Source organism: Lepus europaeus, chromosome 13 (assembly GCF_033115175.1).
Source record: "Lepus europaeus isolate LE1 chromosome 13, mLepTim1.pri, whole genome shotgun sequence".
NCBI classification, from domain to species: Eukaryota; Metazoa; Chordata; class Mammalia; order Lagomorpha; family Leporidae; genus Lepus; species Lepus europaeus.
Genome location: NC_084839.1, coordinates 64,237,707 through 64,264,768, shown reverse-complemented (window position 1 = coordinate 64,264,768; position 27,062 = coordinate 64,237,707). Strand labels below are relative to the sequence as shown.

The 27,062-nt window shown below is 43.1% G+C and overlaps 1 protein-coding gene across 1 annotated transcript; it reads left to right on the top strand.

Annotated features, from left to right (window-relative positions):
* Positions 1 to 637: 637 nt before the first annotated feature.
* CNRIP1 (cannabinoid receptor interacting protein 1) lies at positions 638 to 26,774 on the top strand. Its single transcript, XM_062209563.1, has 3 exons — positions 638 to 1,296; positions 3,257 to 3,407; positions 25,785 to 26,774. Exons 1-3 carry the CDS (start codon positions 1,118 to 1,120, stop codon positions 25,947 to 25,949), a joined length of 495 nt encoding a protein of 164 aa, XP_062065547.1. The 5' UTR covers positions 638 to 1,117; the 3' UTR covers positions 25,950 to 26,774.
* Positions 26,775 to 27,062: the final 288 nt, after the last annotated feature.

The following is a 27,062-nucleotide window of genomic DNA, read 5'->3' as shown; positions in this document are numbered from 1 at the left end:
AGCAGGCGCTCCGTCTCCGCTGTTTGAAGCCATTCCCCGCACCGCCCCAATGCCCTTGATCTACCCTTGCTTCCTAAAGTCTCCAGCTGTCGACTTCTGCCACGAAAACTCTCTAATCTCGCGTAATATTCAAATCCCAACCCCGCAGCGTCGCAGCGCATGCCTTGCCAATACTCCTCTGACCCAACCCGTCTCTTGGCCATTGTCACCAGCTATGCCAGGCACATGCCAGTTGCCTTTCACACGGGTAACAGTTCATTCTTCAAGATCGGTGTAAAAGTCTGATTCATTACACTGTCAAACTGAGACAGTGCTATGCACAATGGAAATACATACGCACAAGAAGGCGTGCCTCCTGAATATGGTGGTGTTCTTTTTCTTGCGCACATTCTGAATCTAATGTGGTTCGCTGTCCACGCTAGATACAATCTGCCTTCCCTCGGCCATTTCCCCTGAGCTTTGGAAAGACTATTTCCTGACATTTAAATCACTGGCTAGCAGTTTCCTGCCCCACTTCCGTCTCCCTTTCTCCTCTCCCCCTTCTCCTGACTGGCTGGGGGCGACAGTGCCCACATCCTGTAGATGACCGGACCGGACGGCGTGCAGAGGCCGGGGTGGGGGTGGGGGTCCCGCTCCCTGGCGTAGCAGTCACTTAACGCCAGCGCCTTCCCCCGGCCCCAGCAATCCTCGGCTCGAGCTCGACGCGCCCTAGGAGGAGCCTAGATGTCCGCTTCCCCAGTAGAAGGGGATTGTGCTGCGTAAACAGGATTAACTCCCTCGTCCCCAGAGGCGCCGATCAGCGCTGCGGCCTGCGGGCCAGCGCGAACCCTCGGGTGCTCTGACCGGGCAGCGGGGGATGGGGACTCTCGCGGCTCGGGAGCCATCTCCGGGGATCGCTCTCTGGCCGTGTAGGGCTGGGGGCCGCAGCCTCCGGAGGTGCTGCTCAAAGACCAGGGCGGACGGCGGCGACGGTGCGGGCTCCTAGCGGCAGCCTCCCCTCCACCACCTCCCTCTCCCTCCCCGCGCTTCCTCTCCGCCCACCGCGCTCCAGCCGCACGGTCGCAGCGCGCGCTGTCCTCCGCCCCCCGGAGCCGCCGCGCCAGCCCCTCGTCCAGCCATGGGGGACCTGCCGGGCATCGTGCGCCTCTCCATCGCGCTGCGCATCCAGCCCAACGACGGCCCAGTCTTCTTCAAGGTGGACGGGCAGCGCTTCGGTCAGAACCGCACCATCAAACTGCTCACCGGCTCCTCCTACAAGGTGGAGGTGAAGATTAAGCCCACCACGCTGCAGGTCGAGTGAGTGCGGGGCGCGCCGCGGCTGCAGGGCAGCGCGTGGAGTACGGGCGCAGGACCGACGTCCCCAGGGCAGCTGGAGCCTCTCCCCGGCCCCTCTAGCCTCGAGCCGCGCCCAGCGGACTAGGGATTTGGGGGGTGAAGGGAGGAGTCCCCTCCTCTGCCTTTGGCTTGTATTCCCCCTACCCCTCATGGTGACCGCAGTGGGGCTGTTTAAATCAGCGACAAGAAGCCAGGGGCTGTGTGTGTATGTGTATTCTTGTACATTTCCTCGTGTCCAGCTATCTGTACGGAACCGCGGGCGGCCCGGGGCGGGGAAGTCGGAAGAAGCTGGCCTCCGGCTTCACCTGCGGCAATCGCAGCGCTTGGTCCCCGCGGGTTCTGCCCGAGTGGCTGAACGAGGCAGACTGGCTGAGGAATGAAGTGTAAGGGCAGGGGAGGGGCGGTGACCCGGGATCCCCGAGGGATGCTCCCCGCGGGATGCTCCCCGCTGCTGCGTGCGCCCTGAGGCGGCTGGGGACCCATCGGCTCCAGGCGGCCGCCTCTGCTCAGGCCTAGTTTCACGGTGCTCCGTGCTTTAAGCCTTTCCCCCTCCTTCCAGAGTTGTCTTTTCAACCAGAAGATGGTGCCTGGGATTAACAATATCCTCACAACAAGAGGATGTTTTTTGGTTTATTTGTGGCAGGGATTATCTGCTCAGCTACCACAGGGTGATGCACTCAGAACGTAGACCCCCGGGAGAGTCAGGGTGGGAACCCACGGGAGGAATCCGTGGGTGCAACCCTTTATGGCTCAGGTTCCACCTAATGCTAGTCTGGAAGAAGGAAATATACCTATCATGTCCACTTATCCTATCCACCATTTTATTGGGGGGGGGGGGCTTTGACTCTGTCAGACATTTTTATAACTTAAGTTTAATTCAGTAAACTCGTATTAGCTTTCTAGGTGTCAAGCCCCAATGCAATAACCTAGAACAAACCTAGCCGGTTCCCAATGCTCCTGGCCCATCTATTTGTCAGTGATCCCATATTCCACACACACCCATTGCCCTCCCATTTGCCAGGGTTCTGTGCATCTGATAGAGTCCATGCTGCTCCTTTCTCTTCCCCCCCTGAGTTAACTGTTCTATGTTCCTCCCTACCCTTTACCCCCAGGTATTTTTCTACTTTTGAAGCTGAGAGAAAAACTAACCTGTTAACAAGAATACTATTATTTCTTGTGCTTTAATTTGATGGAGGATTTTTCAGTGCCCTAATTCAGCAGTTCTCAAATGTGTGTATGTAAGAATCACCTGGAGGGCTTGTTATCCAGGGCTGGGGCCTATCCAAGAGTTTCTAGTTTACTTTGTCCAGGGCAATCGGCAGGTGACACAGATATTACTGGTCCAGGGGCTTCACTGTGAGCAGACAAAAGAGTGAGCCAGTGAGAATACTGGTAGTGTAGCCGGCTGCAGGAAGAGGACCCCCAAATTACAGGATGCCTGGTTGTTGAAAGAGAAAAAACATTAGAGGACAAGTTCAGAGGTTCTCAACCCTACCTGCATGTAGGGATCACCTAGAAAACTTTGAAATAAATTTGCCAGGGTCCAGATTACATCCCAGACCAACTGAATCCTGGTCTCAGTGGTTTGGCATAAGGCTGAGTCCAGGTAGGGTTGTAATATCACCACAGGTGACTTCAATGGGTAGTGAACGAAGAGAACCACTGATAGCCCAGCTGGGCCCTGGGTGGAAATTCTGTGTGAGAATCCTGAAGTCTAGAGAGATTATGTAGTCTAGGATCACATGGCTGACTATGACTCCTGAGAGAACCCACCCATGCCTCTTGAACTTTTCCAGCTTTCTTCCATTCCACAATGTTTCCATTAGCCAAATCCTGTAGGTTTCCACTCTAGGGTTTTGCTCCAAAGACTGGGTGCTTAAGCTAACAGCTGCCACATTTGCTCAACTGAAGTCAATTGCAGGAACATTTCCATCGGTGGTGTGCTTGTCCCGCTGGAGCTGAAGTCTAAAGAGCCCGAGGGGGACCGAGTTGTTTATACTGGCACGTATGACACGGAAGGTGTGGCTCCAACCAAGAGTGGAGAACGGCAGCCCATCCAGATCACCATGCCGGTAAGGCCTGCTGTGGGGGTTTGGGAACTGTGGTGGATGGAAGTGTGGTGCCAGGGCAGATAGAAACCATGGAAAGGAAAGCAGTCACCATCTCCCTTTACCAAAGGTGTCTCAGGAGCCACTTCCTGTGGAAATTGGGCTAAGTGTCCTTCTTGGGTCTGCTAGAGAGAGAACTATGCAATCCTCTTTCGCATGACAGACTGATTCTATAGATGCTTAAAGCTGCCATACAAGTAAAAGAAGATGGCCCTGGGAGACACACTGTTTTCCCTGTTACAGTCTATGTCAGGACTGACTTAGATGATTGCCCCTAAAAAGTTTCTGATTCCAAGTAGCCCACAGTATTTTAATTATGAAAATAATGATTTGAATAACATCGTGCCACTTAAATCTACTTTAAGATGGAGGGGTCCAAAAAAGTGAATGACATGAAAAATAATAAACTTCTTAGTATCTAGCCCTACCAATGTAATATACATAATAAAACAGATATTCATAGCTAGGCAATATCAGCTCCTAAGTAAAAAAAAAAAAAATTGGTAGACAGAATAGAGGTTGAGAAATAGGTTTAATTGTGTGTGATGAAGGTGATGAAGTAAGGTGGTTAAAACACAGGAAAAGGAAAGTTCACCTACACTGCTATTGTGAAAACTGGGTAGCCTTTTGCCTCTGAAGGGGTCAAGAATGAAGTTCAAGATCAACCTTCAATTGTCTGCCCTCTAGCTTTATAGGGAAGATCTCAGAGGTTCTTAAGTATTGCTGTGCTTAAGAATGTCCTCAGAAGTTTTCTTAAAACACCAGGCCTAGGATCTACCTCCAGGATTTTTAGTTTAGTAGAACTAGGGTAGAGCCAGAGAAATTGAACTTTTAACAAGCATACTAGATGATCTCCATAGGGATGGTGTGTAGAATGCATTTTGAGAAACGCAATCTAAGAGCTAATCCAGAGCTTTAGTTGCACAGCACCAAAAGCACTTGGCCCTGTATATCTGCAGGTACCACATCCACAGATTTAACTGAGACTTGAAGACTTTTTAAATTGCATCTATACTGAACATGTACAGTTTTTTCTTGTTATTATTCCCCAAACAAAAGAGCATAGCCTTTACATTATATCTGGTATTGTAAGTAAACTAGAGATGATTTAAAGTATCCAAGATGATGTGCAGATGATGTGAGATACAACCTTTCTTGGATACCAAGAATAACCACCACAGTAACATAAAGAAGTACTCTAGCAGCCCATCCTTTGTATCCTGTATTTAAACTATTTCTGGAAAGAGTTCTAGTTTCCACCAAGAAATCTTCAACAGAGAAAAATGGGAGAAATATATAATCCCTGCAAGAGATGACTATTGTTAACATTTTGGTGAATGTTCTTAGAAAGTTGTTTCCATTGTTTTTGAATATGTATGTAATTCACTGGGCTTCAGTCTATATATACATGCTTTTATCTTATGTACATCTTTGGAAGTTAAATACACATCCAAAGATGTATATGTGGAAAATAATTTTCAACTCTGCACTCTAGCATATGAATGTATCAAATTATTCTCAGTTACTTATTACTGACTCTCTTTCTCAGTGTTACAAAGAAAACACTTTTGCACAGGTGTCTAACATTTTCTAGAGTCAGATTTTCTAGAAGAAATTTGCATGTTAAGGCATTTTGTAAGTACTGCCTAACTGACCTCAAGAAAGACTAGGCAATTGACACCCCTACCATCTGTGTTTAGGCATCATCTCTGCTTTCACTTGGTACAATTAATCATTTTTAAATATTCTTCACTGATAGGTAGAATATTTTAATTTTATTTCTTTTGCTGTTAATTTGAAATCCTGACATGTACATTTACCATTTGTAAATGACATGTTTAAAAAAGGTAGCTTTTTTTTAACTGAAATGTGTCCTATTGAGTTTAAAAAATCTTTATAAATTAAAAATAATCATCTCATCCCATTTTGATTGTATTCATTTGTCATTTGCATTGTAACTTTTTGTGTATAATATAAAGTTTAAGTTTTCATGTAGTCCAGTAGATCAGTCTTTTCCTTTATAATTTTTGAAGTTAGGATCCAACTTGGAAGGTTTTCCCTAACTCCAGGATTAATTATGCATACATATACAAACAATAGTACCTGTGTAATTTGTTAAATTTCAGATGCATTAGAGGTTAAATAATATTTCAATTCATACTTTCAAGTTAGATATATTTGTCTATAATGCCGTGATATAATTATCTAAATTATCCACTCCTTCAATGGTCAGTTTCATAGTAATTTACTCCTTCAATGGTCAATTTCATAGTAATTTCTCATATGGCAAACATTTTAGGTCTTTTTCTACACTTTCTAATCTATGCTATGCCCTACTTATTCCTATGTCACTACTGCATTGTTTAAATACATTGTTTTTATAATAAGTATTCAAGAATTTTGTACCTGACCATTTTACTGAATGTATTAAGAAGCCTTTGGCTAGTATATTGAAAAACCTAAGGCTGACTACTTTATAAAGATAAGAGATTTATTCTTACAGTTCTGGGTATGCAAGGCTAGGGACCTCATCTTGCAGTGGCTTTCTTAATGACAGAGTCCCAAGGTAGCACAAAGCATCACATGGCACAAGAGAGGGAGTGCAAATGTTTGTTTCGCTGTGGTCCCTCCCCTCCACTCTCCTTTCTCCCCTCCCTCCATGAACACACCATGTCTCTATTGAGGTCTTCTCTATTTTTTTTTGCAATACATCACAATGTTGCTTACACATATTTTATACGTATCATGTTAAGTTAATCATTCACTTTGTCACTTTTAAAATTTTGTTTATTTTAGAGGCAGAAAGAGAGCTGCTTCCATCCTCTGGTTCACTCCCAAAATGCTCTCAAAGACCAGTACAAGGCTGGACTAAAGCTAAGAGGCTTGAACTCAATCAGTGTCTCCCACATGGTAATAGGAACCAAACTACTTGAGCCACCACTGCTGCCCCCTAGGGTCTGCATTAGCAGGGAGCTGGAGTCAGGAGCTGGGGCTGGGACTTGAACCCACACATTCCAGTGTAGAACATGGGCATCTTAACTGATGAATTAATTAACTGCTAGGCCACATGCCTGCCCCTGTTTCATATTTTTGAATACTAATATAAGTGAAATTTTTATTGCTGGTATATGGAAATAAGACTGTTTTATATATATTGATCTTGAATCCTGAGACCTTGCTAACTTCATTTAATAATCCTAGCAACTTTTTTGGTAGAATCCCTAGGATTTTCTAAATATGTCATCATATCAACTGTAAATAAAAACAGCTTTTTTCCTTTCTTTTCAGTCTATATTCTTTTTATTTATGGCTTCATTGCACTGGCTGAGACCATCAGTGTGATGTTAAGTAGAAATGATGAAATGTGACACTGTTGTCCCTCAATTTTTTTTAAAGATTTTTTTATTTATTTAAGAGGTAGAGCTATAGATAGTGAGAGGGAGAGACAGAGATAAAGGTCTTCCATCCGCTGGTTCACTCTCCAAATTGCCGCAGTATCCAGGGCTGGGCCAGGGCGAAGCCAGGAGCCAGGGGCTTCTTCCAGGTCTCCCACACAGGTGCAGGAGGCCAAGGACTTGGGCATCTTCTACTGCTTCCCTAGGCCACAGCAGAGAGCTGGGTTGGCAGAGGAGCAGCTGGGACTAGAACCAACACCCATATAGGATGATGGCACCACAGAAGGAGAATTAACCTACTGTGCCTCTGCCCCGACCCTGTCCCTCAATCTTGAAGAGAAACATTCAGTTTCTCAGCACTAAACATGACTCTAGCTACATGGTATTTTTTATTATGAATTTTTTTTAGAGATTTATTTACTTGAAGAGCAGAATCACAGAGAGAACGAGTGAAAGAAAGAGATTTTCCATCCTCTGGTTCATTCCCCAAATTGCCGCAGTAGCCAAGGCTGGGCCAGGGTGAAGCCAGGAGCATAGAACTCCAACCTGGTCTCGCACTTGGTGACAGGATCCCAAGCATTTGGGCCATCTTACACTGCTTTCCCAGATGCACTATCTGGGAGGTGGATCGGAAGTGGAGCAGCACCACAACATTGGTCCCTATTATAAATCTTACTATCAGGAATTTCCCTCTGTTCCTAGTTGATGGAGAGTTTCTGTCATGAATGTGTTGTAAATCGTTTTCAAATATTTTGGGCATCTTTTGAAGCGATCATCAGGCATTTTCTTGTTTATTCTGTTTATAGGAGATTGCATTGCTATTTCAATGCTTAAGTAACCTTGAATTCCAGGAAAGACATGGTTCTGGTATATTTTCTGTATACATGGCTGGATTTGATTCATTCATATTTTGTTGAGGAATTTTATATTTGTGTTCCTGGGAGATATAGATCTATCGTTTTCTTAAACTGTCTTAGTCTAGTTTTTAGTAATGCTGGATGCATTAAATGATTGGAAAGCATTCACCTGTTTCCTGGAAGAGTATGTTTAGAACTTGCATTATTACTATTTTCTTTTTATGTATTCATTTGAGAGGCAGAGAAACAGAGAGAGCACGCTGATCTCCTGGTTCACTTCCCAAAGGTCCACAATGGCCTGGGCTGGAGCACTCAATCCAGGTCTCCTATGTGGGCAGCAAGAATCCAAACATTTGGGTCATCATTCACTGTCTCCCAAGTGCATTAGCGCGAAGCCGGATCAGAAGCATGAGATGGGTGGGACTCTGATGTGGGATTTGGGCATCCAAAGTGGCAGCTTAAACCACTGTGCCAAATGCCTGCCCCTGTGTTGAAACAATTTGAGGTATAATACATTCAAAATCACATAGCAAAATGATTCTTTTTTGTATTATAATGTTCTGTTTTTCAACAGTTTGGCTGTGATGCTTTTTTTTTTTTTTTTTTTGGTATCTTTCCTTTTGGGGAGTTACTGACTTTCTTGAATCTGTATGTCAAAGTTTTCATTAGATTTGGACTATTAATAGCCATTATTTTGTCAAGTTTTTTTCAGCTTCATTTCTTTTTCCCTGTAGAACTCCAACTAAACATATGTTGAAAAGCTTGGTATTATCCCATAAAACTTTGTTAAATTTCCTTCAATATTTTTAAAGACTGTTCAGACTGTTTCTATTGAGTCATTATTTATTCTTTCTTCTATTTCTAGTCTTATATTGTGCTTGTATTCTAATGTTTTTCTATCACTGTTATTTTTCCACTGAATTTTCACTTATTATTTTTTCAGTGTCCCGAGATTCCTTACTCATTTGCTTTTCAAGATTATGTTTCCCTTTATTTATCAAAGTATATTTAAAATTGCTGGTTTGAAATCTTTAATAAATCAAACATCTGGCTCCACTTAGAGTAAGTTACTATAGCCATTTTTATCCTGGCTATGTGTTGTGCTCCATGTCTGGTAATTTTTTTCTGGAAATTAAACAGTGTGAATAATATTGATTCTAGTTTCTAGTTTGTTTGTTTTTTTCTTCTGTGTACAGATCGTTTGTCTGTCATTTGAAATGCTCAGAATCAAAAGTGCTTCAGATTTCTGAGGTGTTAGAATATCTTCATAGGCCGTACTGGCTTGGCATCCCCAGTCCAAAAATCCAAAAACCTCTAAAGTCCAAAACTTTTTGAGCATCAATCATGTCCACATTCAAAGGTTCAGATTTTGGAGGATAGAGGATTTGAATTTTTTGGATCAGGATGTTCAACTTACATTATTGTGTTTGTATAGCGAGGCAGTAAATGGTAGTCACATTCTGTCTTCCCAGCAGTCTGGTGCAGCTGATATCTCTGTTTAGTTTTTTCACCTTCCAGTTGCTTCTGTTCTAACCTGGTCCATTTTTGTGACCATGGACTTCAGCAGTTAACCAAGGAGATCTTGGCGACCCACTCACCCTGAGGTTCCCCTATGTTGCCAACTGCTCTACCAACCCTAAACTCTTTGCTTTGACATCTCAAGCCAGTGAAGCTCCAACTTCTTAGCTTTCGGAATGCAATCAAAACAAAACAACAGTAAACATTCAAATCTTATTCAGCCCAGCTTTATCTTCTAGAGACTGATTCTTTGCCAGTCTGTCTGCTTTTTCAGTGGATCACCTTCCCACTACTCCACACATGCAGTTAGGGGTTATGACAGCACTATGGTAAGATTTGGGGTTTCACCCCTCCGCAGCTCTCCTTCCTCCAGATTTCCTACTTCTTCCCAGCTTCTCTGTCAGCCTGGATGCTGCCTGCCACTTCCAACAGGCTGTTGTCGGTCTCTCCTGCCAGAACTTCAAGGGACTGAGACACACCCTCAGCCAAAAAAACCAAAAGCAAAATTCTTAACTGTGGGCAGTTCAGGTCTTTCCAGGGTGACTCTGCTCTGGCTTCTGTGCTGCTTTGGCCTCTTTTTAAACCCTTTAGATAGTTTTTGTCTACATTGTGTCAGATTTTATAAAATGATCGGTGTAAATCTCACCCAGTAACTGCATTTTACTATTATAATCTTCAAAAAAACACAAAAACTAAAAAACTTTTCAGTGTTATTCCTGGTGTTGTGGTGACTTGGCATGTTATAGTTTTAATGATCTGTGATTACCCTACAATTTACTGTATAGGAGTGAAATGGTCATCTTTCCATTCAATTATAGTTTATACCTCTTGCCAATATTCTGGCTAAACTAGGGTCTTTTTGCTTTTTTACTTGTTAAACTTTCATTTGGTGGCACCTTAAGCCTTTGAATGTAATTTAAATTAAAAATGTTATCCCAAAAACTAAAAAAAGAAACAAAGAAAAAAAAAAAAGCAGAGGAAGGAAGGGTGGGAAGAAGAGATAGGGAGGGAGAGAGGAAGGGAATATCATTATATCTTTAGAATTTTATCTGTGAACTATATTGAATCTGTCAAAAACTAAAAAAAAAATTAAAATAAAATAAATCACTCTAGTGGCCAATGTGTAAGTTGGATGAGAAGACAGACAAGCAAAGAACAATTAGGAGGCTTTTTCAGTCTTTAGTTTGGGGGTCAGAGTTAATAGCTTTGCAGAACGAGCTGGGAACTTTTTTACAGTTTATGCTCTGAAACAGTTCACACAGCATTGGCTTTAGCTGTCAGTAAAGGGCATGACAGAATTTCTCCATAAAAGTCAGAACCAAAAGTATTCGGAGGAGTATCTTTAACTTTCAGTTTAGTTCATGACTTTGCCTTTGGGGAGTTTTACTGAGTCATTATGTTTTTCTGAGGAAAGCACCATTCCTGCAGAATTTTAACCTGTATTTTCAGATCTCTAGGAATATTAAATACTGCTGACAGTTCAGGTAAACTACCAAAAGCTACATCCTTAAACAAGTTTACAAACACTTTCACTGACTTGCATTTTGATCTGAGGCTTCCAAGTATTAGGAAAGTTTGCTCTAAGAAATCTCTATGTGTAGAAATAACTCCCAGCTAAATGTACTGTGGTGTTCATGTGGAGTTGTTTTATTTAGAATTTGAAACGACAGCCTTTCTGGTTGTTTTGCTTGTGAGAAACTGGTACTCTTTCTCTCCTTTCTAATGATGAGCAGAATAACTCAGTTATTTTCAAATTGTTTGCTGAATTTAAGGGTTCCCCTGGATACTTCAGGACCCCTTCAAAGAAACAGAGAAACGTCTCTCTCCTTTACCTCGCCATGCATCACAACTTCGCCTTAAATTTCTCATAAAGGAAAAGTTAGTCCTGCTCCTCTCTATAACCTTATTCTACTATGCACAAAACTTAACATCACCAACAATTGACAACTCCTTTTTTTTTTTTTTTTTTGGCATAGGTAGCCAGAAAGCCCAGAAACAAATCACTCAAAGCATTATATTTAATTTGCTCATATTATTTTCCATTGCGATTTTTATCTGTATATTTTTAGTTTCATGTAAAATGCTTAGCACTGCCTTAAGTCCTTTATAAAATGATGTGCAATATAGTTATATAAATTGAGGTTGAATTAAATGGGAAAGTTAAATCATATTTAAAATTATGGAAAAGTCAAAATAGACTGCCAACAATGGAAAAATAACTTTTTCAAATTTAAATACAGGAAATCATACAGGAATATAAGAAATTTAAGTTAATTATGTTTTCTACACCATGGAAAATGAAAATAAAGCAAACGTGAGAAAAATATGACACTTTTTATCTTTAAGAGTATGATTTTTTTAAATAAAATGCCAATTTTGGTGCAGGTGTTTGGTGTGGAAATTAAAACACCACTTGGGATGCCTTCATCCATATTGGATTGCCTGATCTGGTTCCAACTCACTTCTGATTCCAGCTTCCTGCTAATACACACTGTGAGAGGCAGCAATGATGGCTCAAGTAGTTAGGTCCCTGCCAGCCACGTGAGAGACTCCGACTGAGATCTGGGCTCCTGGATTTAGCCCAACCTAGTCCTGGCTAGTGACAGACTGGGGAGTAAGCCAGTGGACAGAAAAATCTCTGCCTTTCAAATAAATAAAAATTATTTTTAAATAAATAAAAAATAAAAATACCAGTCCTCAATAGATATACTGGTTAAACATAAACAGTTTCCACAAAAATAATTAACACAGAGAAGTGTGCATTTTTTAAAATGATAGTTAAAGTAAACTAGAAAAACCTATTTAAAATAATTCCTAATGATTCCATAATCTTCTTTATTGTTGGTAATGTAAAATAGTATGTATAATGCTTTCTTTTTAAAAATGACCATATGAGGGAACAGCCATAAATATGCATTTCTTTTGGCCAAATAATTTTGCTCCTATTTAGGTAGATATATGCCCAAAATTGTTCAGTATAGTGAAGGACAATTGACATATCTTATATCTGGGGAGTGATCTAATGGTCATAATATATTATGATAGCAGAGAGCTGGCCTGGAAGAGGGGCAACCAGGATAGAATCCAGCGCCCCAACCGGGACTAGAACCCGGTGTGCCGGCGCCGCAAGGCGGAGGATAAGCCTGTTAAGCCACGGCGCCGGCCCGTAATATATTATGATAGATTCCTATTTCACCATTAAAATTATAATAATGAATATATAGTTGGACAACATATACAATGATACTTTTCCAACTTTCAATTAAGACATGGATTGAGTTCCTGGCTCCTAGATTTGGCCTCTGTGCAGCCCTGGTCTTCACAGGTATTTAAGGAGTAAATCAGTGAATGGGATCATTCTCTTTGTCTATCTGCTTCTCCACCTCGCAAATAAAATTTAAATGTTTTTTAAAATACCAACTCTAAAAAGCCTATGTGTAAAGTAATTTGAAAAAGAATTGATTCAAGATGCAGATTACTGCTGCTTTTAAAAATGTGCTTAAACTCACGCTTTGGCATAGTAGGCTAAGCCTCTGGCCTGAGAAGCCAGCATCACATGAGTGCTTGTTCATATCCCGATTGCTCCTCTTCCCATCTAGTGCTCTGCTAATGCCCTGGGAAAGCAGTAGAAGATGGCCTAAAAGTCCCTGGGCCCCTGCACCCATGTGGGAGACCTGGAGGAAGCTCCTGGCTCCTGGCTTTTTATTGGACCAGCTCTGGCCATTACAGCCATTTGGGGAGGGAAGACCTCTCTCTCTGTCTTTCCTTGTCTCTGTAAGTCTACCTCTCAAATAAGTAAATCTAAAAAAAAAAAAAAAAAAAAAAAAAAAAAAAACCTGCTTAAATTTATTTATTTATTTATTTTTTAAAGATTTACTTATGCCAGTGCTGTGGCGTAGCAGGTAAAGCCGTTGCCTACGGTACCGACATCCCATATGGGCACCGGTTCGAGTCCCGGCTGCTCCACTTCCGATCCAGCTCTCTGCTATGGCCTGTGAAAGGTAGAAGATGGCTCTAGTCCTTGGACCCCTGCACCCACTTGGGAGACCCAGAAGAAGCTCCTGGTCCTGGCTTCCGATCAGTGTAGCTCCGGCCATTGTGGCCAACTGGGGAGTGAACCAGTGAATGAAAGCGCTCTTTCTCTCTCTTTCTCTCTGGCTCTCCTTCTCTCTCTGTGTGTAACTCTACCTTTCAAATGAATAAATAAATCTTTTTTTTTTTTTCATTTGAAAGGTAGAGTTAGAGAGAGAGAGAAAAGGAGAGGTCCTCCATCCTCTGATTAAGTTCTCAAATGGCAACAATGGCCAGAGCTGGGCCAAGCGGGAGCTAGGAGCCTCAAACTCCATCCAGGTCTCCCACATGACTGTAGGGGCCCAAGTACTTGGGCCATCCTCCACTACTTACCCAGGTACATTAGCAGGGAACTGGATCAAATCAGTGCCCATATGGGATGCTAGCTTCGCAGGTGGCAGTTTAATCTGCTGCACCAAAACACTGACCCCAAATTTGGTTAAATTTCTGAATCTTGTATTTTACCTTTTTTTTAAAAAAGCATACAAATCTTTTTTTAAAAATATTTTTAATTTATTTATTTGACAGGCAGAGTTACAGACAGTGTAACTGGTTCACTCCCCAAATGGCTGCAACGCCCGGGGCTGGGCCTATCTGACGCCAGGAGCCAGGCACTTCTTCCAGGTCTCCCACACAAGGTTTCAGTTTGTTTGGTTATTTAAAAATTTATTTATTTATTTGAAAGGTAGAGTTACAGGGAGAAGGAGTGATAGAGAGAGAGATGTTCTGTCTGCTGGTTCACTCTCCAAATGGCCACAACAGCCAGGGCTTGGATCAGTCCAAAGCCAGGATCCAGGAGCTTCATCTAGGTCTTCCACATGGGTGGCAGGGACCCAACTACTTGGGCCATCTTCTGCTTCTTTCCCAGGCTCATTAGCAGGGAGCTGGATCAAAAGTGGAGCAGCCAGGACTTGAACCGGTACCCATTTGGGATGGGCATGTTGCAGACATTGACTTAAGCCAGTATGCCACAACACCCACTCTTCAAAGTTTCAGTTTTTAAGAGTGCAATGTCTAGAATGTTTAATACTTCAGCTCGAAATGTTGAGGACTTCAAAATGTCATAGGATTGTGTTAAACTCTATGTGAAGGCTTCATCTCTAGAAAAATTGAACTTAACCTTAGAGCTGATACTTGATCAGAAAACTATCTCCATTTTCAATCACTTTCCCGATAATCAGCCTATTACAAATAAGATAAAAATACTCTTTGGCCAACACTCAAACCAAAAATGATACAATCATTGTTGAGAACAGTCAACTACCAATCACCTGCCTTATCTGTAAGAATTAGGCTTTATTGCTGAGACTTTGAGGATCATGAGTTACCATTTATAGACTGCAAATCTGTTGCCTAAAACCATATCCTCAAACAATCTAGTGACTTACAGCTTGCCAACCTTTCAGTGGATGCCTGCACGGGCAAACGAGACTTACAGTAAGTGACAACATCTTTCTTTTAGAGACTAAGTCAGAATCATTCTCACATTAAAACCAACTAGTCCTTGTGCCTCAGTGATTTAAAATAATGTTCAGTGTTTGAGGTGATAGATACATTTACCCCACTGGACATTATACAATGTATACATATATCGAAACATCACATGGTACCCATAAATACATACAATTTTCATGTGTCTGTTTAAAAAAAACTTGCTAAGAAGATTATAGAAAGTCTCATTTTATAGATCCAATTAGGAAGAAGTTTTGAATAAAGTCCTTCTCCCCACCCAGAGCAAAAGAAGTATAAATCCCTCTCACTAAGACCAGGGACCCAGAAGGGAGCAGCAGCAGGAAGTTATGGCTTTGGTACCCCCAGCCCATACTGGCCCCAGAGAGAAGTTGGGGAGATTCCCCCATCTTGTCCTCCAAGCACCTGGCAGAGTTTCATTTACAGTGGACTCTTCCACATTTAGCCAGTGCTCAGTCATGTCAAGTGAAAGGATGAACAATTTGCAAATTGTTGGCTATCAGACTTCATTACAATTCTACAATTCTATTTTAAGTGCTTATAGTGCTGCCTTTTTAAATGATTTATTTAATTTATTTGAAAGGCAGAGTTAGAGAGCGAGAGAGAGGGAGAGACAGAGGTCTTCATCCACTGGTTCACTCTCCTGCTGGCCATAATAGCTGGAACTGAACCAGGCCAAAGCCTGAAGCTGGGAGCTTCCTCTAGGTCTCTAATGTGGGTGCAGAGGCCCAAGCACTTGGGCCATCCTCCGCTGCTTTCCCAGGCACATTAGCAGAGAGCTGGAGTGGAAGTGGAGCAGCCAGGGAAGGAACCAGCACCCATATGGGATGCCAGCATTGCAGGCAGTGCCTTAACCTGCTACACCACAGTGCTGGCCCCTGTGTTCCTGCTTTAAGTTAATATCCTTGCAACTCTTACCACACACACCATTCTTGTGAGTCTTGCTTATGAGTCTAAAGCTACTTCGAAGTAGTTTTCTCTTTTACATTTTCAATTAATTAAGTAAATGATGCTAGGAATATTGGCTATTTGGGAGAGATGTTGATGTCAAACTATAAAATGTATGTCAGCTGGAAAAAGTCAACTTTTAAAAATGCTAAATGAGAATAAATAAGCTTTATAAAAATGAAAGCAAAAGGTAAATGTTGAGAACTTTGATTACATACAATGTAAAATTTCTGTCAAACATCATAAACAAAGCGGCATTTGCCCTAGTGGTTAAGATGCCCATGTCCTATCTCAGAGTGCCTTGGTTTCACACCCAGTTCTTCTCCTGACTACAGTTTTCTGCTACAGTCAGCCCCAGGAGGCAGCCTTGATGGCTCAAATGATTGGGCTCCTGCCCTTGAGTTCCTCGCTCTGGACTTCAGCCTGGCCCATCCCAGCTGTTGAAGGCATTTGAGAAATGAACAAGCAGATGGGAGTGCTGCCTCTCTTTGTCCATGTCTGTCTCTGCCTTTCAAATACATGAAATGTTTTTAAAATATAAAATTAAATATTAATTTAAAAGGTATATGATGATTGGTAAAAAGATTACTGCTAAGTCTGCCTTAATCCGCCACTGCTCATACAGATACTACTGCTATCTGTAATAAAATTTTGTCCCTCTTTACTGCTTACCAAAGCAGTACCTAGCTTGTGAAGTCAGGAAATAGTCAAATGGCATCTAACTTAGATTAATGACAGTGATTTCTTTATTCAAATAATTCCAGAGGCCTTGGTAATAGGAGCTAATAAAGAAACACTGCTTAACTCCCACTTCAAAAAATAGTCCTGATTTGTGCTTTAATGTGACTGACTCTCCAATTAGTCTCTCCAAAGTCCAGGTAGAGATTAAGTCTGCACAAATCATTGTCATAACCTCTTTTGTTGGAGACAGGTGGGAGTTTGGAGGAGTAAGGCAGGGAGGCAAATGAAGTTGTTATGAGACTAACAGCATGCGTGGAGGGAGGTAACCTTACACACACGCTCCAAATATATAAGTTGGTCTTCATGCCAGCCATCTGGGCCAGTACTTGGCAAGAGCTACAACCTAATATTTAAAAATTCATGGCCGGCGCCGTGGCTTAACAGGTTAATCCTCCGCCTTGTGGCGCCAGCACACCAGGTTCTAGTCCCGGTTGGGGCGCCGGATTCTATCCCGGTTGCCCCTCTTCCAGGCCAGCTCTCTGCTATGGCCCGGGAAGGCAGTGGAGGATGGCCCAAGTCCTTGGGCCCTGCACCCGCATGGGAGACCAGAAGCACCTGGCTCCTGGCTTCAGATCAGCGAGATGTGCCGGCCGCAGCGGCCATTGGAGGGTGAACCAACGGCAAAAAGGAAGACCTTTCTCTCTGTCTCTCTCTCTCACTATCCACTCTGCCTGTCCAAAAAAAAAAAAAAAAAAAAAAAAATTCTTAGGACTTGGTAAGTAAGAGAGAATCTTGGGATGTGGGAAATAGAAAAATAAGCAAAAAACATCAATAGGGATGGGCATTTGATGTCATAGTTAAGCCACCACTTGGGACAACCCCCATCCCATATTGGAGTGCCTGGGTTTGAGTCTTGCTCCACTCCCAATTCCAGCTTCCTGCTAATACATACCATAGGAGGCAGCCAAGTGGCTCAAGTGGTTGCATCCCTGATACTCATGTGGAAGACCTGGTTTTAGTTCCTGGCTGAGGACATTTCGGGAGTGAACCAGCAGATGAGAGTTTCTCTCTGTCTCTCTGCTTCTCAAAAAATAAATAAATAAATAAATAATTTTTAAAAACATAAATGGCAACAATAGCATCTCGCTGATCCGAAGCCAGGAGCCAGGTGCTTCTCCTGGTCTCCCTTGCGGGTGCAGGGCCCAAGGACTTGGGCCATCCTCCACTGCCTTCCCGGGCCATAGCAGAGAGCTGGCCTGGAAGAGGGGCAACCGGGATAGAATCCGGCGCCCCAACCGGGACTAGAACCCAGTGTGCCGGTGCCGCAAGGCGGAGGATTAACCTGTTAAGCCACGGCGCCAGCTTCCAGGTGCATTATCAGTGAGCTACATTAGAAGTGGAGCAGCCAGGACTCAGATAGGTGCCTGGATGGGATTGCTGGCATTGCAGGCAGTGGCTGAACCTGCTATGCCACAATGCAAGCCCTGATATACTAATATCTTAAGCAATTAAAAATTATAAGCAGATTTTATGTATGTCTGTGAGGAATTTCTGTCTGCAATTTCCCTCTAGTGAAATACTTCTGTTAAGTGTTGCTGTTAGATCCTGTGTGCTTCATAAGATGAATTGAGAAATGTTCCCTCCTGTGTTGTCTGAAAGCATTGGTATTTGCCTGAAAGAGTTGGTATTTGTTCCCTTAAATGTCTGAATTTGTCATTGAAGTCATTTGGATCTGGAAGAATTTTAACTACAAATTTAATTTCTTTACTCTATAGAGGTCTACTGACAGTCTGTTTCTCAAACAGGAATCTGCTCCTTTTACTGACGTTTTTGGTATCAAGTGTTCCTAATTTAAGGTCTAGAGAATCTGTTAATGATGTTCTTTTCCATTCCTGATGCGGATCATTTTTCTTGATCAGTTTTATTAGGGGTTTATCAATTTCAAAGACATTTTCAAAGGGATTTTAGTTTTGATATATTTTTTTCCTCTTTACTGACTTCTGATCTTATATCCTTTCTTCTTCATACTCTCTGGTCATTAGACTGGCAAAAGTGAAAAGGATTGGCAATTCTTAGTGTCAGCAAGGACACAGAACAACTAAAACACTTATATTGCTGGTGGGAATTAAAAATGGTGGGGCCTGTGCTGTGGCGTAGCAGGTAAAGCCGCCACCTGCAGCGCTGGCATCCCATATGGGTGCTGGTTCGAGTCCCGGCTGCTCCACGTCTAATCCAGCTCTCTTCTATGGCCTGGGAAAGCAGTAGAAGATGGCCCAAGTCCTTGGGCCCTTGCACCCACATGGGAGACCCAGAAGAAGCTTCTGGCTTTGGATTAGGTGCAGCTCCAGCCGTTGTGGCCAATTGGGGAGTGAACCATCGGATGGAATACTTCTCTCTCTGCCTCTCTGCCTCTCCTCTCTCTGTATCTCTGACTTTCAAATAAATAAATCTTTAAAAAAAAAAAAAGTACAACCACCTAGGAAAAGTTTAACAGTTTCTTTTTCTTTTTTTAGATTTATTTATTTTACTTGAAAGGCAGATTTACAGAGAGACAGAGGCAGAGGGGGAGAGAGAGAGGTCTTCCATCCACTGTTTCACTCCCCAAATGTTCGCAATGGCTGGAGCAAGCAAAGCCAGGAGCCAGGAGCTTCCTCTGGGTCTCCCATGTAGGGGCAGGGGCCCAAGGACTTGGGCCATCTTCTACTGCTTTCCCAGGCCACAGCAGAGCTGAATCAGAAGAGGAGCAGCTGGGACTCGAACTGGTGCCCATATGGGATGCCAGCGCTACAGGCTGCAGCTTTACCCACTAGGCCACAGCACCAACCCCAACAGTTTCTTAAAAATATCAACATAATTTTTAAGACCTAGAATGTTCAGTCCAATCTATTTAAGAGAAACTGAAAACATATGCTTACTAATAAAACTTTAAGCAGTAGAGAAATGGAGAAGCTTGGAATTATACAACAGAAAAAGTCACCGATACTTACTTCTGCTGAATTCATTTACTAATAAAGTTACACGTTTCCATCACTAATTTCTCTGTGGTTCCATCAGTGGATTTCTGATTAAGTTGTTTTTTGGTTTTTTTTTTAAGATTTTTATTTATCTATTTGAGAGGGAGAGTTACAGTGAGAGGGAGAGACAGAGAGAAAGGTCTTCCTTCCATTGGTTCACTCCCCAAATGTCCGCGATGGCCGGAGCTGTGCCGATCCGAAGCCAGGAGCCAGGTTCTTCTTCCTGGTCTCCCATGTGGGTGCAGGGGCCCAAGCACTTGGGCAATCTTCTACTGCTTTCCCAGGCCATAGCAGAGAGCTGGATTGGAAGTGGAGCAGCCAGGACTAGAACTGGTACCCATGTGGGATGTCGGCACCACAGGCAGAGGATTAACCTACTGTGCCACAGCACCGGCCCTGATTGACTTAAGTCTTGATGAGTTTCATATATTTCCTAGAGGAAGTTGCATTGTATGGAAAGAAGTATTCTGGGACATTTTGCCAACTGGGCCTAAGACCACATAAATTATTTAAAACAATCTCTTCACGTTCCCAATTTGTTATCAAGGACAACAAATGACTTTGTTCTCCTTGGAATCAGATGTGGTATCTTCCACACTTCTTAAATGTGGCTGGTGCCGCGACTCAATAGGCTAATCCTCTGCCTGCAGCGCTGGGACCCTGGGTTCTAGCCCCAGTCGGGGCGCCGGATTCTGTTCCGGTTGCCCCCTCTTCCAGTCCAGCTCTCTGCTGTGTTCCGGGAGTGCAGTGGAGGATGGCCCAAATCCTTGGGCCCTGCACCTGCATGGGAGACCAGGAGAAGCACCTGGCTCCTGGCTTCGGATCAGCGCGGTGCGCCAGCTGCAGCGTGCAGGCTACAGCAGCCATTGAGGGGTGAACCAACGGAAAAAAGGAAGACCTTTCTCTCTGTCTCTCTCTCTCACTGTCCACTCTGCCTGTCCAAAAAAAAAAAAAAAAAATGTAGCTAGGAAGGTGAGTGTTTGACCTAGTATTAAGGAGCCAGTTAAAATGTCAGTGTCCCACATCAGAATACCTGGCTCCTGGCTCCAGCTTCTTACTAATGCAGACCCTAGAAGGCAGTAGTGATGGTTCAAGTAATTGGATTCCTGCCACCCACAAGAGAGACTTACATTGCATTCCTGGCTTCAGCCCTAGCCCAACCCCACTCATTGTCAGCATTTGGGAAATGCACCAGCAGATGTCTATCTGTCTCTCTCTCTCTTTCTACTTCTCAAATAATTTTCTAAAAAAAAATTTTTTTGAATGCTTGTGACTTGTAGGAATACTAAGGCAAATAAAATATCCAGGTAGTCTTAGCTCACCTGCTATAACCTAATATCACACGGAGTGACTTAAACAACAAATATTTCTTTCTCATAGTTCTAGAGGTTGAAAGTCCAAAACTTAAAGCTCTAGTAGCTAGATGTCTGGCAAGGCTTTTTTTCCTAGTACATATCCACTCTCTTCCTCTGTCTTCACATGGCAGGGAAGATGATCTCTCTGAGGTCCCTCCCTATAAGGGCACTAATCCCATTGATAAGGGCTCCACTCACCTGACCTAATGACCTCCCAAATGCTCTACCTCCAAATGCTATCACCATGAAGATTTAGGCTTCAACATACATTTGGGGAAGTGAAAGGATGGAGGACTGTAAAAAGTCCTTAACAATGTCCTGAAGCTTCTCCATGTGGCAATTCATGTAAGTTATCAAGGAGAAAAAAAAAAAAAAAGAGAGAGAGAGAGAGAAACTGTCCATTAACTCAGCCCTTTTACTTAAACAGTTTGGTACAGCAAAATAGCTTTTAGCTAAAAATTAGGAGACCTTGGGGCCTGAGCTGTGATGTAGCAGGTTAACGCCCTGGCCTGAAGCGCCGGCATCCCATATGGGCACCGGTTCGAGACCTGGCTGCTCCTCTTCCAATCCAGCTCTCTGCTATGGCCTGGGAAAGCAGTAGAAGATGGCCCAAATTCTTGGGCCTCTGCATCTGTGTGGGGGACCCAGAGGAAGCTCCTGGCTCCTGGCTTTGGATCAGCGCAGCTCAGGCCGTTGCAGCCAACTGGAGAGTGACCCAGCAGATGGAAGACCTCTCCCTCTCTCTCTGCCTCTCCTCTCTCTGTGTAACTCTGACTTTCAAATACATAAATAAATCTTTAAAATAAATAAATAAATAAAAATTAGGAGACATAAGTTCTTTTCCTGCTCCTACCATTAGCTGGCAATAGAGTTTGGACCTAGGGCAGGTCACTTACCCTCTCTGAATCTTAGGTTTTTCATCTATGAAGTGGAGATGACAAAATCAGGCACAACATCAAGGTGGAATGATGTAGTAGAAGTATCATGTAAAATAAAGGATGCCATACAGATGCACAGAATTGCTCCCGTGTATAAACTGCATCCCCAAGGAGCCTGCCTAGGTAGATTTTCCTTAGAAAGCACAGATGGACTGAGAGGAGTGGAAATTCTGTGTAGTTTCTTCTGCTCATTAAGAAGAATGTCAGCTTTTGAAGCCCCATGTGTTCTTAGCTAGAGGAGAAGAAATTATGAACTAGGTGGTGAGACAACCAGAAAATAGAATTTCAATAGAAAAAATAGGAAGAAGGCTAATGGGAGTCGTTAACAACTGGGTGTGGGCTAGGAAACAAATGCATAGTTACCAACATTTAAATTAACCTCTACATGACCTTGGATCCAACATTAACAAAAGAGAAACCAAAAGAAGTAGAAGCACTAAAACACCTATCTGGAGCTAGGACTGTCCTCAACAGATCTCTGTCTTCATCTCCTGAGTTACAGAAAATCTTTAGATGGAGACTTTGGTTTGAAGTTTATTCAGACAGTGCAGCTCCTTAAGTTTTTTTCTTGGCTGTGACCATTATCATTTTGGCTAGTTTATTTATTTTACTTTCCTTAATGTTTACTTATTGATTTTCATCGACTTGAAAGGCAGAGCAACAGAGAGATCTTCCATCCACTAGTTCATTCCCCCAAATGCTGCAACAGCCAAGGCTGAGCCATGCTGAAGCCAAGAACCTGGAACTCCATCTGGGTCTTTCATGTGGGTGGCAGGGACCCAAGCACTTGGGCCATCTTCTGCTGCCTTCCCAGGTGCATTAGCAGAGAGATGGATGAGAAGCAGAGCAGTTGGGACTCCAGCCAGAACTCTGATACAGGATGCTGGCATTGCAGGTGGCAGCTTAACCTACTATGCCACAACACTGGCCCCTAAAAAGTCTAATTTTAACTGGATCAGTACTAGACATTTTAATGGTACTCTGTTTAGTTCGTGTCACAATATAAAAGAAAACCTTTTAAAAATATTTTACATGTAAAATTACTGTATGACATTGTTATATCTATATCTATATACCATAATCAATACCTTAAAGATGGACATTTCATGTTCCATTTTCACTATAAATTTTGTGATATTCTTTTAAGATAAATTATAAGAAATGGAATTACTGAACCCAGTTGTACTCACATCTTTAACTTTATACAAATTGTCATTCTAAAAAGCTGTATAACCCTGTTCTCATTAGCAGTCTTTAGAATACTTGTTTCCTGGTAACTCACTGAATAGAAAATGGATCAGAAGTGGAGCAGCAGGACGTGAACTGGCACCCATATGGGATGCTGGCTTCACAGGCAGAGGCTTGGCCTACTACGCCACAGTACTGGCCCCAATCCAGTGAGTTATGACCACTGTACAGATATGTCCATGTAACTACCACCTAAATTAAGATACTGAGTGCTTCCATCACTGCCCAAAAATCCCCTCTACACACTGATGTCAATCCCCTCTTCTCACCCCAGGTCCTAGAAAACCATAGATGTTTCCTAGTAGTATGGATTATATTCTTTCACGGTATAGAGTTCTACACAAATGGAATATAGTATTTATTATTTTTATTCATATAGTGTGTATTCTTTGAGGTATAGATTCTTTGGTTCAACTTTCTTTAAGATCGATCCCTGTTGTCTAAGTCAGCTTGTCCTTCGTTATCTTGGTAAAATGCTGGTTTACAGATATACCAAAACTTACCTGTCACCAAGTGATGATTAGATAATTGGGTTGATTCCAATCTGAGGCTATTTGGAATAAAGTTGCTGTATGCTTGTGCAGATCTTTAAGCCATGAATCTCTTTAAAAATATACTTTATTTTCATGCCTGCGAGGTTTCTGGACTCTAGGTTTATCATCTACTATTTCAAGTCAAGAAAATTTCCCAAAGGAAAAGCCCAGATCTTGTTTTGGGATCAAATTATCAGGATGAGGCAATGGTGCAGGATATAATTTTGAGAGCATCTTGGAAAGCAATCTGGGAAGCACCTGATCACCCTCCTCCTGTATCAGCCACAAAGCATAAGGCTCCTGTTGCTCACTGCCCTCCTCCTCTCCATGTCTTCTGGCTCCCAATGTGGCTAACAATCCTGCCAAGTCAGTCCCGTCCCCTCCCATGACAGGAGGGTCAGAGGAGAAAATAACGAATGGCATCATGTTGTTTAATGCCAGATCCCCTAAATAGCTCCAGAAGGCAGTAGCAGGGTCAGGCAACCCCACAGGCCACTTGAGTGTCTGCCCAGTGGCCTCTAGGGTATTCTTTGCCCTCTTCAAGGCTACAAGAGAACCGCATCTAGGCTTAGGAAAATTCTGTGCAGTGATTTGCAGGGCACGCTTTCTGGAGGTAGAATAGAATGCAAGCTTCTTAAGAGCAAGAGTCATGGCTGACACTATTTGTATGTCTGCAAGATACACAGTAGATATTCAACTATGGTTTCAGGTCATATATATAATCTAAACCTCAGAGATGGGCATGAACTTTTTTTTTTTTTTTTTTGACAGGCAGGGTAGACAGTGAGAGAGACAGAGAGAAAGGTCTTCCTTTTTGCCGTTGGTTCACCCTCCAATGGCCACAGAGGCCGGCGCACTGCGCTGATCCGATGGCAGGAGCCAGGTGCTTCTCCTGGTCTCCCATGGGGTGCAGGGCCCAAGCATTTGAGCCATCCTCCACTGCACTCCCGGGCCATAGAGAGAGCTGGCCTGAAAGAGGGGCAACCGGGACAGAATCCTGTGCCCCGACCGGGACTAGAACCCGGTGTGCCGGCGCCGCAAGGTGGAGGATTAGCCTATTGAGCCGCAGCGCCAGCGAGCATGAACTCTTATAAACACTCAATATATGATAGCTTAAGAAGGGTCTTACCAATCAAATATTTCCAACAAAATGTTTTTGTCACCTTCAATTATTTTTCCAAAGAATTGAAACTACTAGTAGAAAGGCATAAAATCTTATGTGTAGATATGCTGTATAGATACACTTTATATTGCTGTCTTTTGAAATAGAAACTCAGCCAGGAAATGTTTTTCTCTCCTCTTTTCAGTGGCCTTTCTGTGCAAGGACTTTACAGAGCAAGCTCTGAAATTCTTAGATTCTGAGTGGTTTTCAGAAAATTAAATTTGGAAATTATTTTTATGAAATGCAATATGACAGCAAATGCCACTCATACAATGGGGTTTTGTAGGAGGGGGGTGACATTTGGCCTAGTGGTTAGGATGCTGCATGTGATGCCCCCATCCCATTTCAACATGCCTGTGTTTGAATCCTGGGTCTTCTCCTGATTCCAGGTTCCTACTGCTGTAGACCCTAGAAGGCGTCCCTGATGTTTCAAGTAGTTAGGTCCATGCCACTGATGTAGGAGACCTGGATGTAGTACCCAGCTTCAGCCTGATCCAGCCCTGGCTGTTGTGGGCATTTAGGGAATGAAATATTGGATGGGAGCACTCTCACTCTCTTTGTTTCATTCTCTTTATCTTTATATTTTCTATTTCTGCCTCTGTAAATAATTAAATAATTTTAAAAATGTTTACTTTTACCTACTTGAAAGGTAGAGCAACAGAGACAGAGGGAGACAGACAGAGAGAGACCTTCCATCTACTGGCTCACTCCCCAAATGCCTCTATAGCCAGGGCTGGGCCATGCCAAAGCCAGGAGCCTAGAACTCCATCTGGGTCTTCCATGTGGGTGGCAGGGGCCCAAGCACTTGAGCCTTCACCACTGCCTCCCAGGATATGTTAGCAGCAAACTGGATCAAATGCAGAAGTGCTGGGATTCAAACTGGCACTATGATATGGAATGTGGGCATCTTAAGCAGTGGCTTCACCCACTGTACCATAGCACCTGCCCTTTCAAAAGAAGACTTCATAGAGAAGAATGGTTTCTGGACAGGTTTTTAGGAAAGTTCTCCCATAATAAAGTTCATTAAAGGAAAGGCCTAAGGTTTGCAGACTTAGAGGTTTTGATGGCCTTGCTAATGATAGATTCCTAAACATTTGCTCTTGTCTCTTAGCAGAATGAGGTTTTAATTGGGCACGTTTCTTTTCCTTCAGTTCACGGACATCGGGACCTTCGAGACAGTGTGGCAGGTCAAGTTCTACAATTACCACAAGCGAGACCACTGCCAGTGGGGAAGCCCCTTCTCTGTCATTGAGTACGAATGCAAGCCCAATGAGACACGCAGTCTCATGTGGGTGAACAAGGAGTCCTTCCTCTGAAGAGGGCGCTTCCTGCTGTTGCTGGACAATCTCGTCTGAAATCTATCCTCAGATCAACCAGCACAAGCCTTAAGCAAGGCACCCCACACCTTGGCAGCGTCCCATCTGGCACAGATGACCCACTAGCCCCGATGATTGCGAAAGTGTAACTCCCCTCTGTTACAGTATTCCTGATGTAAAAGATCGTGATGTTCCACCCCTGAGAATGCTCCTGTCCGTGTTTTGTGCCAGTGTTCCTGCATCCATTCGTTCTTGGTCATGCTGTTGGTGGCTCTGGACTGGAGCTCAGCAGAACTGGAAGGCTTGTGCAGGACTTGAGGAGCCCACTGGATGACTGTGGTGTTGTTCAGGTTGAGTGATTCCTCTTTTTTTGTTCAATATGAAATTAAAAAAAAAAAAAAGCAATGTGTGGGTCTTCCCCTGCCCCTGTCTAATGTAACATGTAGCCTGCAATGTGTGCCAGCTTCCAAAGCAGGCTTTGGGACAAGGTAATGGTTTGCAGCAAATGGGACTCAAAGGTAGTGTGCCCCATAAGCAGCTCAGCTTCTGCAGGGAAGGAAAATAAAAAAAGAAAGGGCAAATACTTAATACTCTTTCAAGGAACATAAGATATTGGGCTCTGGCACAGTGGAAATGGGGAGAAAGCATCATGTGGACCATTGGTAAGCAAAGTGACAGGGATTTTAGGGTCACCTCTTGGCAAGCTACCATAGTGTTCGAACATGCATATTGATGATATCCCTATATTTCCCTTCACTTGAAATTTGTAAAACTGTGTATGGAACTGCAACCAACTTTTGATATTTCTTAATAAAGGTATTGAAAATCGTGCCCAGACTTGCATTCTTAATTTGGGCAACAACAAGTGGATCTGTACGCCAGGCTAAATCATCTCAAATCTCTGCTGTATTATGAGGGGGATAAACCTGCAGTGGAATGGGCATACCTACTCATGGATCCATTTCAGCTATTTAACAGGAGAATTCCAGCCAGGTGTTAAGTGGCTAGTGCAGGGCCTGGCTTAGGCTCCTGCCACCCACATGAGAGACCCAGATAGAGTTCCTGGCTCCTGGCTTTGCTCTGGCCCAGCTTTGGCCATTGAGGCCATTTGGG